At 44.9% G+C, this 14,479-nt stretch overlaps 2 protein-coding genes across 9 annotated transcripts in view; both read right to left on the bottom strand.

Moving 5' to 3' along the window:
* The window catches only part of LOC105021377 (slit homolog 1 protein), a 106,629-nt gene extending 99,890 nt beyond the window's left edge, over positions 1–6,739 (bottom strand). For 4 of the 8 annotated variants that reach the window (XM_010889007.4, XM_010889014.5, XM_010889011.5 and 1 more), the window contains exon 1: positions 5,806–6,478. In XM_010889007.4, coding sequence (XP_010887309.2) covers positions 5,806–6,008 — 203 coding nt within the window. In that variant the 5' untranslated portion in view covers positions 6,009–6,478. Of the gene's footprint in view, positions 1–5,805; positions 6,480–6,717 lie in introns of those variants that run through there. The other 4 variants (XM_010889010.5, XM_010889012.4, XM_010889009.5 and 1 more) reach the window with 2 other exon arrangements.
* Positions 6,740–8,451: 1,712 nt separating this feature from the next.
* LOC105021375 (rho GTPase-activating protein 19) lies at positions 8,452–14,156 on the bottom strand. Its single transcript, XM_010889004.4, has 11 exons — positions 14,040–14,156; positions 13,446–13,684; positions 13,272–13,352; positions 12,608–12,817; positions 11,741–11,967; positions 11,563–11,649; positions 11,351–11,410; positions 11,105–11,263; positions 10,860–10,943; positions 10,645–10,764; positions 8,452–10,196 (listed from the first exon to the last, which is right to left on the bottom strand). Exons 1-11 carry the CDS (start codon positions 14,087–14,089, stop codon positions 10,140–10,142), a joined length of 1,374 nt encoding a protein of 457 aa, XP_010887306.2. The 5' UTR covers positions 14,090–14,156; the 3' UTR covers positions 8,452–10,139.
* Between the last annotated feature and the right edge of the window lie 323 nt (positions 14,157–14,479).

Below are 14,479 nucleotides of genomic sequence, written 5' to 3'. Positions count from 1 at the left end.
TTCGGCAACAGCAGCAGACTCGCAGTGAACGTCGGTCCTCATCTCAAACAAACGGACACAACCCCTGTTCAGCACTAAACACCAGCGTCGTCTGCTATCCGTCTGCTAAGTGAACAGAGTTCGGTTCGTCCGTTCGGCTGTTGGCTCTGTTGAAGGTTCCCTGTCAATGCGGTATCTCGGGCAGGTAGCCGGAGGTCTGGGTGTGTGTGGCACACTGCTGCCAGGACAGTGGACGTGACGGCCAGGAGAGCCACAGGCCAGGAGAGCCACAGGCCAGGAGAGCCTCAGGCCAGGAGAGCCACAGGCCAGGAGAGCCTCAGGAGGGACAGAAAGAAAAGGCTACCGATATAGAAGGATTGACAGAAGAGCAAAAATTACCCACAAAGGAAGCTGTACCAAAGAGACAGCAGCAATTTGCATGGACACAGTGAGAGAGAGAGAGAGAGAGAGAGAGAAAATTCACAAGAGAGTGGCCAGGTCGTCTGGGGATTGTCGGTCACTGGAGCTGTGGCTTGAAAGAAAGAGACTCATGACCTACATAGCACTGTCCTAAAGAACATGTTTGTACCAACACTGTCTCTCCCTCTCTCTCTCTCGCTCTCTCTCTCTCACTGAGTGGGTAGAGAGAGAGAGAGAGCAGACCACTGAGCCCAAAATAACAGGACCCAGTCTGGAATGCTTCAGTCTACAGACCATGGTAATGTTCTGCATCTTTCCCTCAAATGCTACTTCCCTTCTCTGACTTTCTTGGCAAGGGACGGAGTTAAGGTCTGAGTGTTTTCACCTCCATACGATATTTCCAGTTCTCAGTCTGTCTGGTCAGGCCTCAAGGCACCCCACACAGATAAGAAGTAAATATTCCCACAGACTGATACACATACTACCACTCCCACAGACCATGCAGAGTGAATCCAAATTTAAGTGTCAGTATAAGTTGACTACATCAGCACAATGTACTGTAGCAGTCTCAACCAACCATCGGTCCTTTATAGCATACCGCAGTCCAACCGGGTCTCTATTTATGCTTGAACGCAGTTCTCTGTATCAGGTATTGCCTAGATGGCGCCAAATAGGAAGCGATATAGTCACTCAGTCACTGTCGTCATGGCAGTGCCACAATGCAACCATTAGTATGAAAAAGAGAGATTGGACAAGATAAACAGTACACCTGCATCAAAAAGCTGCCACATAAAATTACAGAAGACAGAGAAAGAAATGTGCTTGAACTTGGAAAAAAAGTCTTACTGGAAAGGAAAAAAGACTGCTGGGCTGCACACTTCAGGAATACTTTGCAAAGCTTAGCTAACTTTTAGCAAAGTTGTATGGAAAAGCTAACATAGAATACAGCTAGGCTAGGCTGGAAGATTATTGAAGCATTTTGACAATTAAGTTCAACTATTGAGCAGGCAGTTAACAGACATGAAACCAAAGAATTAGAGAACTCAGGAGGGTTTTAGAGAATTTGGATGGCGCAATCAGTAAAAGAACACTTAGAAAATGTGCCATTTGAACTGTAGTCTTGGCATAATGCAATGTAGTAACCCAAGTGATTATTTTCTTTTCAATAGTTATCAGAAATATAATGCATATTTTGATGAGTTACGTGCTTTTTTTGTAATGCATTCATAACGCAAGAACTGAACTCTCCTGTTTCTTTTTGGACACTTGTTTCAGCTAGAGTATATACCCAAATTTGGTGGTCAGTGGAATTAGCTTAGCTACAGCATGACCCAAACATAATTGTTTTCAAATATGTAATCATATTTAGATTAACCAGCTGGCTTATATTGAGCATTCAGCATAGGCTTCCAAAACTATTATTAGGAATACTACAGTAACGTAAAACCTTTTTGTCATTGCTGGCCATGCTATTTTACATTTTTACTGCTGAGATGGCATCCTGTGGCTAGCTAGCAAAGCAACCTCTGCAAAATGTTGGACAAAGGATTGCTGGATTCATGTTTTCATATCGCTCATATGTTTGTGATTACTTCTGGTTATAATAGAAATGTCCCACTCTTATCTCCCCAATCAGAATCCCTAGTTGGCTAGCTTTGATATACCATTGTCGACGTCTGTCTTAGATGAGATGAATTCAGCATCTGTTAATGTAGACATGCAGGCTTATGAGTTTGAGGAACAATAGAACCATGTTCACAGTTTGAAGATCTTTTTAGGGTTCACTTCTGCACTCCACGAGGCTCCCACTTAAAGAAACACACTCACAGACTTGGTGACAGGAGCTGAGGTTGTACACATGGTTTTAATGGTTTCCGTTATTTGAAGCAGGGTACTATCAACACCAGAGTTGTGACTGATTCCCACATGTGACCAATATACATCAAATGTGTTTTAGTCCCTCTGTTTGGAAAAGAAAACATATTTCATCTCTGAATAGCTTTTGAACACATATCTAGGGTCCTGTATGACAGATGTCGACCAATGCGCTGGGCTTTGATCAGCACGGACTGACTGTTCCGTGTATGGGTGTGTGTGTGTGTGTGTGTGGTGACTGTAGACGAGTGCCAGTGGAGAGGTTCTTTATGACAGAGAGTGCCCTGCTCAGATACAGGGGTGTTGGACCAGACAGGCCAGAGGTCCATATAAACTGTCTGTGTGTGGGTTTAAAGTCTGAATGTGTGTTATGGTGTGTATATGCCCACGCGTTTGTATACGAGTATATGCTGGTGTGAGTTAATACATAATTTATCAGATTAATGTGGGGGAGCTTGGAAGCTTTGATGGCCAGGGTTTTGCCAGGCTTGTGCCCGTGCGTGAATGTGTGTGTGTGTGTGTGTGTGTGTGCGTCCGTGCACGTGCACATGTTCATGCATGTTTTTGTGTGCACCAGTGTGTTTTTGGCACCGCCCAAAAGCTGGTATAAGTGACAATCCCCTGCTCCTCAGATCCATCATTTCCTCCTCGTGATGAGGGAGAGAGAGTGAATGGGAGGGGGGTGCTGGAGGTTGGGAGCGCTTGGCAGGGATGGAGGTGTTAATCAGCAATGAAGGGATTACCACCTCCTGACAAAAGATGGAGGGAGACAGACGTCCACCCGCCCAGCCCTGCGGCCAAAAAAGACCATGAATAAATAAATGAGCTTTTTGGAGGACAAAAGCAGGTCTTCCCATGCGGCTCACTGTCTGACATTCATTCATGCTTTTTAGATTTTACCACATCATTTCCGAGGAATGTTTAATGTCGGGACGACGGCCGTTCAGAGAATGTTAGTGCTGAAATGACAAGGAATCTGTTTGATTGCAATCTCACTGGTGTTGTTCCCTTGCTGCGGAAGAGTGTATCCTGTTCACCTGGTGACTTTAAGCAGATACTAATAAATGATATCTCTATGGGCAGAATGTTAGGCAGAATTCAACACGGACCGAAAAAAGGCCAAAACTCACAGAGCCTAGAGACTGACAACAGCTGATTTCCACCAAGATGGACTGACCGTGGTGTTATCATCAAACTCTAGCCAGGCTGGACCAACAGATCAATTAAAGACATAGCGCAGATAAGACAAGGAAATAGAGAAACAGGGTCTGGGCTATTGGATCAGCCACGCGTGAAATGTATGGGCTGTTTTAGAGGGGGGGGACTACTTACATCTTCAGGCGTCTATGCACATAAATGCGGCCCATTGTCTGTGAGGTGGACTAATAATGGGCATCAGGTCAGAGACCTCCTGGCGATGGTGGGAGAAGGTGTGGCTAAAGGGTGGCGGGATTTGAACTGGGCTGACTGGAGGCGACCCCCATTACAGACACTATATCAGGAGGTCAGAGTTGAGACTTGATCCAAAACCACATTGACAAGTGTAAATGGGATTCTGGAGGTACTCTCAACACCACCCCTGAATCTCTCTCTCTCTCACACACACACACACACACACACAAGTTCCACCCAAATCACCCCACTGTCCCGACAGGCCGTGGTCCCTCTAACCTCCTACACACCTTGCACTCTCCCCCCCTCCCTTTCCATCTAGTTCCTCCTCTCTCTACACCCTCTGTTCTTGTCTTCTCTACACTGCATCACACTCTTCTTCTCCTGTTCCTTTTGAGTCAATGGAGAGTCTTACACTGTTCCCCAGTGGCTGTCTATGGGGGTGTCCATCATCAACACTACAGTGATATCAGCCTTTTCAGGGCATTGAAACACAGCAGGCTGGGCTGGCCTGGGCGGGGCTTCACCTTGATGAATCACGATATTAATGTGCTGGAGTATGGAGAGCTTCTATTGTTAACGTATCTCTCTGAGGACACCAACAACCTTCAACTTAACCTACGCACGCGCGCACGCGCGCGCACACACACACACACACACACACAAATACACAGAACACTTTACACTTAGTTGCATGAATCTAGATGACATTCCCGCCGTCAACGTACACATTCAACCACAAAAGGCAATACACCACATTAACAAAAACCCACGCATCCTTTCTGTTGCCTTCCAAGTAAACATGCTACATTCACATATCTATAAACGTACACATTAAAAATGAACCTGCGTCACTTCAACGACGCGTCACCCTGCGTGAATGGTCATTCATTCAAACCCCAAAATCACTTGTTTCCTCTCACAGCTTGTACATACAAGCATCCCTGACATGCAACCGCGTGCCAAAAGGTGTTCTCAGAAATTAAATATGGATTGGATGAAATATGCAGTCAGTTTCCGGCCTCCCGCTATGTGAACGCTGCCTCTGATACCAGTGTTTCTCCCTCTCTGTCTTTCATGCCCACAGCATCTTTTATTCATCCGAGCTATTCCAGAAACTGAAGGAGAACAATCCATTTCCCCTCTCCCCTCGTCTCCACAGTACTGTGTTACAGAGACTCAGAAGGAATCCCAACCCTCTCTGTCCTCTTACAAGACATCTAGCGGATCTTCTCACAGGCAGGACGCTCTTAAGGACGTGATTTGCGTAATTTTCTACGTGATTTAACAATTTTGGGAGACGGGGCCTGCGAGAGGGAGGGAGCTCTGGTGGAGTGAAAGAAAGAAGGGGGGGGGACAGAAAGAGAGGGAGGAATAGAGAGAGACAGAGAGAGAGAGAGAGAAAGAGAGGAAGAGATAGAAAGGAGGAACGTAAAAGAGAGTGGGAGGACGTACAATGTCCCCAAACCAACAGAACGTGGACAAACATTGCTTTACATCTCTTATCAGGAGAGTGAAATTAACAATTAGTCATTTTGAGATGGAGAAAAATGTCAGGTGATGCAGTGAAATGTGGCTATATACAAATGCAAGAACACCGCAATAACTACAAATGTGCAGATTGAATCACCTCACAATAACTAAGAGGAAAAACAGCCATAGAATAGATCAAATGCCCATTCTATTAACCTTAACTTAATTGCTCAAGATCCTTTCATTGAAATGGTCATGCAAATTACTACCCAAAATGAGGCTGTGAGCATGTACACAGAAACACGCCCACAGTCGCCCAGCGGCAGGTATGTGAATGATGAACACACGTGAAAAGCCTCCATCTGCTCCAGCTCCTTCCAGTCCCTTGTGACTATTTTTACCTGACTGGAATGCCACCACTAAACATGCACAAACGTACATATGTACGCACGCGGACGGACACACACACACACACACACACACACACCCACCCACGCACTCACTCACTCACATGCAAAAGCAGGGCTATTGTTCTCTCTCTCTCTCTCAGCAAAGTAATGTGCGCAACCCCTGACACACACACACACAAAACAAGTGACAAGGAAATAAATCACACGTACGAACACAGACACACAGGTATGATTTAGTCCAGAAGCAGATACTCACAGTCTCTCTGTATTGCGTGGTATATTCCGGGGCATGGTTTTGATGCCTAGCCCGTGGCAATCAACCGTGGTGCCACTGCAAGTACAAAGGGCAGGGCACGCGTTGGCATAGCCTGTTACCAGGGTACAGAGGACCAGCACACATGGCCAGTACCCAGGCAACCTCCCCACGCCTGCACCAGAACAAGCTCCACTCCCGGGCATGGTCTCCACGACTGCAGCCTCCTGCTTCTGAAAGCCTGGATCCAAAAAAAGGTTTTCCTTTCTCTTTCTTTCTGCTTCTCTCTGCAGATTCTGAATCTCAACAAGAACTTGTACAAGTTTTCTGCGAGCTCTTCTAGAATGAGAAAGAAATGTTTACTGTTACAGCATAAAATGGGGGTATAAATAAGTAATGTTCTCAGATGGTAAGCAAAGGAAATGATATGTTTTAATTGTGCTGCGTCTTGTATTTCTTCTGTTGGTGGATTCTGAAAGGCTCGGCTTCCTTTTTTTTCTCTCCTCCTTTCCTTGCAAAGAAAACTATCCACCTCTCTCTTCTCTTTGTGGAGTTGTTCTGGTCTGCATTCGTTCGCTCACGTCTCTCTCCTCTCTCCGTCCCGCTCTGCTTGTCTGACGAGAAGGGGAATGGGGAAAGAGCAGAAAAAAAAAACTCTCTCCAACACACAGCAGTCATCCATCACAAGGATCTACAAATAGCAGACCCCCAACTCCACCCCTCCCCCTCATCCCTACCTCCCCCCACACCCACCCCCCACACCCACAGACAGAACCCTGCCTGAACTCTTATTCTCTCTCTCAACTGTCGATCGGACCTTGTCTTCAGTTAACGACTCGGTGACTCGAATCGAAATATGTTAATCTCAATCACTCTAGCTGTGTATTCACCACCATCATTCTCTCTAAATCTCACCTTCACAAGGCTCTCTGTTCCGTTCCGTTCGCTCCCTGCGGTCTGTTCTGCTGTCTGTGTCCCAGACTTGCCTGCAGGCAGTCCCTATAGGCCAGTAACCTGTGACACTGTTCAATCCCGTTTCCCCGTGTTGGTCTCAAACGTCCCAAAAGACCCTGTGTGTGTGTGAGTGTGTGTGTGCTTGCACGTCGGTGTGTGAATACGTACACATACAAACAGCTTCTACATTCATGACATCACCTAATAACGACTTGGATATTAGTGGTCTGACCGTTAAAACTCTTAGCGGTGGCTAAGAGGTGGTTAGTCTCCAACCTCTCCCCACACAATGAAATAAACACCTCTGGTTTAAATACACCGCCGGCTTGGCTTGGCTGGCCTCTGCTTGGCCTGGCTGTGCTCCGGCTATGCACAGCTCACTGTGTCAAACCTTCCGACTCATGTCTTCCTGGCTGGGCTGCGGTGCAACCATCCCAACACAAACCCTAGAACCGAAACACGATGGGACCCAGGGACCCCAACCCTGAAGGACCCAAGGACTCTGGCCAACCCTGAAGGACCCAAGGACTCTGGCTGCCGGAGTGAATAGCGGAGAAAAGGAGAGAGACAGATCCACCTGGGGCCAGTGGATGTGGTCAGCAGGTTGTGGACCTCCCTGGTACGGGTCCTGAGCACAGAGAAGAGGTGGTGTTGAGGGCCTAATCTAGTCGGCTCCCTGGGCTGTCTCACAGGCCCCTGAACACACACATGCACACACACACGCACACATGCACGCACGCACACTCTATACTGCCACAGAGGAGGGATGTTGTGCCACCAACTCCATCCATCGGTATTATCAGGAGCTCCAAGCCTCTTGGAGATTTAGTTTTTAACAGAAATCAGAAGAGCGGCGTGAAGATTCAGATTCTTGAATTATTCTCAAAATAACTGCAGCTGTGTATCTTACTGGGGAAAGGAACAAGGGTTAGATACAGGGGTGCGTGCATCTCAGATAATACTTGGTTGGTTGGGTCTGTTAGGACCAAACTGTCTGGAGATATCACTCAAGTCTAAAGACAACCCTGAGTGGGATATGGTAACTATATACAGTAGTAAACAATGATTTTCTGAGAATAGACATGAGAGAACCTCTATGTTCTACCTACTGTATACTTATATCTCAGAACACACACGCACACAGATGTACGTACACACACAAGTTACGCTCATAATGTCAAACAAGCAACAACAGACACAGCACCCATTCCTATTTGCTGCACTCCAGAGGATTTCATTTTTTCTTATCGATGTTTCATACATAGCCCACTCCTCATAGAACAACCAGGGGAAAGCATCAACTGCAGACACAAAACAAAAAAACACAGCGGCCCTATGAAATGACACACTTATAAAGGACCAGGGAAGAGACGCTTCTCTCATCTCTCAGGGTTCCCAGGGCCAGGACTGAAATAGCACACCATGGTTTAACAACAATCTGTAGAAGTTTTCAATCTGTGGATTTTGTTTTTTAACCATTGTGATTGGATCAATGTATTGTATTGTTATGCTGTAAGTAGACACTGAGACACTCATGCTGACCCCCTCGAAAAACAGATTACCAAAACCTAAAATGTCTATTCCTGTTCAAATGTAAAAACAAATAAGTTAATGTTATTTACTATTTTTTTTTTAATGAAGATTAGTTTCATCAACACGGTGCTTTATAAAGATTAAATAACTTTTCCCAAGCAAAGAAAAATAAACTTCCAGCTAAGTAGTTTTAAATCATCACAAGGCTGAGCATTTGCATCTCAACAGCTCCATCTTGTGGTTAACATTGGAACTAAACTCACTACAAACCCGACTGACTAGTTCTGAAGCTTTAATAGACAGTTGATCTTCAGCATAACATTATGAGAGTTCATAAAATTGCCTCTAAATATTTCACAAGATCAATAAGAACCAGAAATATAGGTCTGATTTTCTTTTAATGGCAGTTTTTGTATATCTCAACATAAGCAGCATTAACACCAACAACGTTCACAGATAACAGCCAATCAGACAGAGCTCTGAAGCTAACAGACGTAGGTCCGAAGCTCAGAGCATGAGGGGCTAATGCCACTGACGCTAAGAGAAATACAAAATTAAGCGTTGCCACAAGAAAAGGAAACCCTGACATCTTACAAATTCCCACAGAAATGTCAGTAGAGGATTTGTGGGAATATCTGTGGTCACAAGTCAGTTCATAATGTCTACTAACTGAAACAGAGGACAGGTAACAGAGCTCCAATACTGGCATAAGATGTATCAAAACATTTGATCAAATCCCATTCAGACTACATGGCATCACAGATTGCATAGGAAACAATGGCTTGTAACAGCATAAAAATAAATATTCCATAAAATAAAGAATTAAACATCAGCATGGAAAAGTAAATTACAAAAGAATAAAACAGGCCTTAAAAAACATTTATTGCACTGAGAAAAGTGCAAAAAGAAATAAAAAAAAGTTAACACAGAAGCAAAAACTTTTTTTTTTAAATAGAAAATCACAGCATTGACAGATTCAAACTTTGGTAAAAGAAGCACTCCCAGAAAATAAACGTTGGCACACCATTTATGACAACACCAGACCACATTAACTATAGCCCCAAAACCTTAGGCCTCAAACATTCAGGGCACGCCAGCTTTTCCTACACACTGACCAGGAAAAACCTTAGTCACAGCTCTGCATATCAGTTTGAAGACTTGAATTTCACTCATCTCTTACGCCATTGTTCTTTCACAGCCATCCATCACTCAGCAGTGGAAACAGAACCATAACAGTGCTGCCTCCACAGCTTCACACATTTGGAACACATTAGTCAGGATCTCCCTGGGACTTCCAGGCTTAAATAAGATTCAATTATTAATCGCAGCCCGTTGTCACTTTACCACTCATTTACTAGTCATTTCATTTTAAAAGACACTTAACTCATAACTTAAACATCGAAAGTCAATCAAATGGCAATCCTTTGAAATACATGAAACATACATATTTTTGTTTTCAATGCATCATAAACTCCAGAGAGACCCGGTTCACTCCTACCAACCTATATTCTGACTAATGTACCATTTTGTCATGGGTCGAGGTTTTGTTGGGATAAGTTGCTTCAGTCAGTCTCCCCAACTCTACTTGACCTCAATGACCGTATGGAAATTAGATGTCTCGTCTTTCCTGAATAGAATGAGAGGAATTTAAAATACATCACATTTATAACTAGTGCTTGGCACCTTCACCAAGCATGTATGACTTTTAAGACACTTGACACGTAATTTGGCTTGTAAACTACAAACCACACGTGTATTTCATTTGATAAAAGATTCATTTTAAACCATGTTAGGGAACGAGATGTTGTCTTTAAGTGAGAGAAGAACGTCCTGTGGGTAAGAGGTGACTGCTAGACCGAAGTCTCCTGTGTTGGAGAGAAGCACATCCTTTTAGGAGGTGATGAATCCTGAAACAAAGTCAGACAGAGAAAAAGAGAGAGAACGACTTAACCTTTGAACCAAACCCATATAACAACACTAGTCAAATAGAGCCCGCTGGTTAGGGCTAAGGCCGGGTTAGGCCCTGTGGTTAGGCTCTGGTTAGGGAACCAACAGTACAACCACCCCATCCACACCCGAGGCAGCAGTCATGGTTAAAAAGGCTCCCCTGGGTTGTGGGTTGGAGCCCTGTCATTTTGGAGGGATAAAAGTGTGGACTAAATGACCATGTTCTGTCATTATTATCACATTAGTAACGGGGAGAACTACGCAGTCAGCCGCTGGTGACATTTTTATAGCTGTGAATCATGCAGGTCACCAATCAAGCGGACAGTTTCATTTGCTTGGCTTGAACCTGAGACAAAGTAACACTTCACTGTAGTGCTGCCATGACTCTAGGTCACACGCAGAACGCACCCTTCCAGAGCTCATATTCTCTTTCCCCCGCCTGCCCGCTGTGTCGCTGGGTCCTGGAGTCACCAGTCCAACGGGGCTGCACGCTTTCTCCACTGGACCTGGGGAACCAAACACGCCCCTCTGGGGACCGCAGACAGACAGACAGGCAGACAGACGGTGACATTCTCCCCAGGTTGACTGAAAATATAGCCATTACTGAAACCAACTGATGATACCTTGATTCCCCTAAAGGGGCGCGTGCGGCTCGGTTTCCGGTTTAACTCATCACTCACTGGTGTCCCAGGGACCTGCTTAGCTAACTACACACAAACACAAATGTAAACCAGACCACATACAACCTAACAGCAAGAGCGCGCGCACACACACACACAAACACGCGTGCACACTCACACCACCCATACACACCCAATTTGCCAAATGACTCCAGTTCATTGTACTAATCCTGTTGTGTCTGTCCCACCTGTCTGATGAGTTTCTTCTTCTTGGCAGAATCAGGCAAGCTGCTGACTTGTTGGTAGAGCTCTCTGAGGGCCAGCTGAGTGTGCCTGGACGTGGCCCCACCCCCACCCGCATAAGAGGGCGTGGCCTCCACACTCCCGCCACACAGAGCCAGGTCATACTGAGGGAAGGGTTAATAGCAGGCATGTAGAGTGCTGTAGTGGGATGAGAAGACATGTTCGATGGATTGCGTCTCTAATGTACAAACCTTGGACTTAGTTGATCCTGTGAAATGGATGCGGGCATATTCTCTGACGTACCCCGGAGCCTTAGGCAAAAAACACACTTCATTAGTACCGGTCATTCTTCCAGAACAACTCACAGGTTTCAGTTAACCCAGCTTTCTAAGACTGTGAATGACATGAAGTGGTTGAGTGGATTCAGCAGACAGCACCAAGGTCAAAAAGTGTCCATTCTCACCCAGAAGAGCTTCTGTGAGTGCTTGATGAGGAAAGCCACTCCGTTGTTCAGCTTACCGACGTCTCCCTGGAGGTCACTGGCCTGCACCTAAACCAATCAACGCGTAGGAGATCAACACAGAAACAATGAATGAGAGAGTGTGAGAGTGCGAGAGTGAGAGAGAGAAATCCAGACGTACGTGTTTGGGCCAGATGATGTGTGGAGCCACCATGGTAGCCAGGTTGAGGGCGGACATCCTGTTGACGTGCTGGTTGCGAGCGGTGTGGTACAGCAGGTCTAGGAGCAGCTTGAGCAGGCTGCGGTTGGCTGGAGGAAGCAGCATAAACAGCAGCTGGAAGGCCTCGATCTGACGCTCCTTATCCGGCGCCGAGGTCGGGTTCCCCTGGGCATCAAACCGGGTCAGGCCTGGAGGAGGTCATCACACGTTACGACACTAACACGCCATTCAGCAGTGCCATACATGTCATCACAAAACTGAAAGTATAGAAATCCAACATTGCCCTTGTCACTGGTCATACGCAGGCAATGTTAATGGTCTTACATGTGAAATCACGGTACATATGTCTTTTGGTTCATACATTCCCTACAGGTCAATGGGATCTTTTTATCGTGAAAATGTTTCCAAGAATATTTCTACATAATACACGTAAACAGTACTGTATGTTTGCTCTTCTTGGCACCATAGATCTATCAAGTATACATTTCTATCAGATGCTATGACAGACTGGCCTTGTACTGCATTTTACATTACAGGTTTCTGTAATCATCTTTGGCTTTTGTAGATTATCTGTCCCACTTGTGTTTGTGTAGACATGATCTGATGAAGGTCATTTGACCAACAGGCTGCCTGGAATGGGCTCAGGAACCTTTTACCACATTTCCAGTTCACTATCAGTAAAATAGTTTAAAATAACACAATCACTTCAGCAAAATGCATTTTAGTAGTTAGAATTTCTTGTGAAAGTTCACAACCCTGACAACCCCCCCCCATTTAACATAAGCTGTACATCTCTGGAGTATATGGCTTTGTGTGTGTCTGTATTACCTGCAATCTTCAGGTGAGCGTGGTAGTGTCTGTGTGTTAGCAAGGGTTCAGGCAGCTCTCCTAAGAAGGTTTTGAGCAGGGTGGCAGCATCATTAGGGTGAAAGTCACCCGTCTCCAGGTCTATCTCTGCCCCAGCATTCAGCATCTCTCTCAAGGCTGCCTGCCTCAGGCTGTGGCCAGGCACACGGAACAGGCCCTCCACATGGAGGTCTGACAGATTTCAGTAGAAAAAAGACAGAAGAGGGAGAGGGGGTATGTGTGTGAGAGTGAAACTGTAGTACAGGGCAAAAGAGGAGAAGAAAGTAGACGGACATTCCAGGGAATGGAGAGCAAAGAGTTTTAAGATGAATTATTGACTCGCTGCTCTCTCCCAGTGTCCACTTTCAGAAGATGACATCACCACATGCTGAAATAGACCATGACCTCATACCCATTCACTCATTCAGCTCTCAGACTAGATATTAAATGCAAAAGACAGACTGTGCCCGAACTCGCTATTAACACTTCAACCAGGAAGAAGAGTGGGGAGACAGAAATAGGGAATAGACTCCCTGTGTAATTAAAATAACTTCTTAAAAGCAATAAGTGCACATTGAGGGAAAACGTTTTAAAGATGGGATATAACCATAGACTGTATATATAAGGATATAACTGTATAACTCACTCTTGCCGAGATACTCGATCAGCTGGTAGATCTGTGCTATTCCCTCCTCAGTTAAAGGTGCACCAAACACCACTCCTTTGTCTGGAAATCAACACAGAAAAGGTATAACAGGACAGCCAGACTGTGGACCACAGAAAGATCAGTTTGTATCTAACAGCATTACGACGGGGTCACCTTTGCGTTTGAGGAAATTGAGAGAACGTAGGAAGCTGGTTTGCGCGGTTGGAAGTCTAGGGTCCGCCTCCCCCGTGAGCTGGGCAAACTCATCCCCAGGCAGGTCTATGAGCCTGGTTATGTTGCTGAGGATCAGCTCCGTGAAGACCTGGGGATGTTCATGTTTCAGACGCCTCACAAAGAAGTCAGGGTTAAAGATGACCGACTGGGACGTAGGGTCTTGAGAAGGTCCTGTCTTTCTGGATGAGAAGTTTTAATAGTTTTATTTTTTTTGCATTACTATACATGTAGTAGTTCAGTTGCTAGTTAACGATAGAAAAAAAATTCTGCCAAGAAGCAGCAAGTGAATAGACACAATTTTACAAGACCATTAACGTTAACGCGATTTAGTATTACGTTACGACTTACGGCTAAGTTAGCTAAGCTAACGCCTATAATCGTACTAGCTGGCTACATCAAGGTATTTCTAACCTCTTGTAGAAAGCAACTATGAAAAACAGCAACTATCAAGTCATTACAATCAGTATAAGCATTGTATTTTTTTTTTAATGATGCACAGCGCAAACCAGTTCGCAAGTTTGATCATATCCCAACCTTCCGTTTTGTTTGTTTTCTTTCGCTTCATTCTCCGCCGCCATATTCATTTTGAATTTTCCGCTGTTACGTTCCTTCCCCGCCTCCTTGGATACGATAGGCCAGGCAGTGTTGCCAGTTTACGCATACATTTCTAGCACGACTGCTCAAAAACGAGCCCTATTTTGGTTGGTGCACAGTATTGTACAGGTGCTGGTCATATAATTTGAATATCATCAAAAAGTTGATTTATGTGAGTAATTCCATTCAAAAAGTGAAACTTGTATATTATATTCATTCATTGCACACAGACTGATATATTTCAAATGTTTATTTATTTTAATTGTGATGATTATAATTGAAAACTAATGAAAATCCCAAATTCAGTATCTCAGACAATTAGAATATTACTTAAGACCAATACAAAACTTTTTTTTTGAAATGTTGGCCAACTGAAAAGT

Source organism: Esox lucius, chromosome 6, assembly GCF_011004845.1.
Source record: "Esox lucius isolate fEsoLuc1 chromosome 6, fEsoLuc1.pri, whole genome shotgun sequence".
In the NCBI taxonomy this organism is placed as follows: Eukaryota; Metazoa; Chordata; class Actinopteri; order Esociformes; family Esocidae; genus Esox; species Esox lucius.
Note: the sequence above shows the minus strand (reverse complement) of the source record. Positions and strands in the feature narration are given on the sequence as shown.

Excerpts from the sequence above, each read along its gene's own strand:
- LOC105021375 (XM_010889004.4), bottom strand. The coding sequence starts at position 14,089 with ATGAATATGGCGGCGGAGAATGAAGCGAAAGAAAACAAACAAAACGGA. Across the intron at positions 11,968-12,607 it reads CGCTCACCTGAAGATTGCAG|GCCTGACCCGGTTTGATGCC; the intron begins GTAATACAGACA and ends GACCTCCTCCAG. Across the intron at positions 11,411-11,562 it reads ACTCACAGAAGCTCTTCTGG|GCTCCGGGGTACGTCAGAGA; the intron begins GTGAGAATGGAC and ends TTTTTGCCTAAG.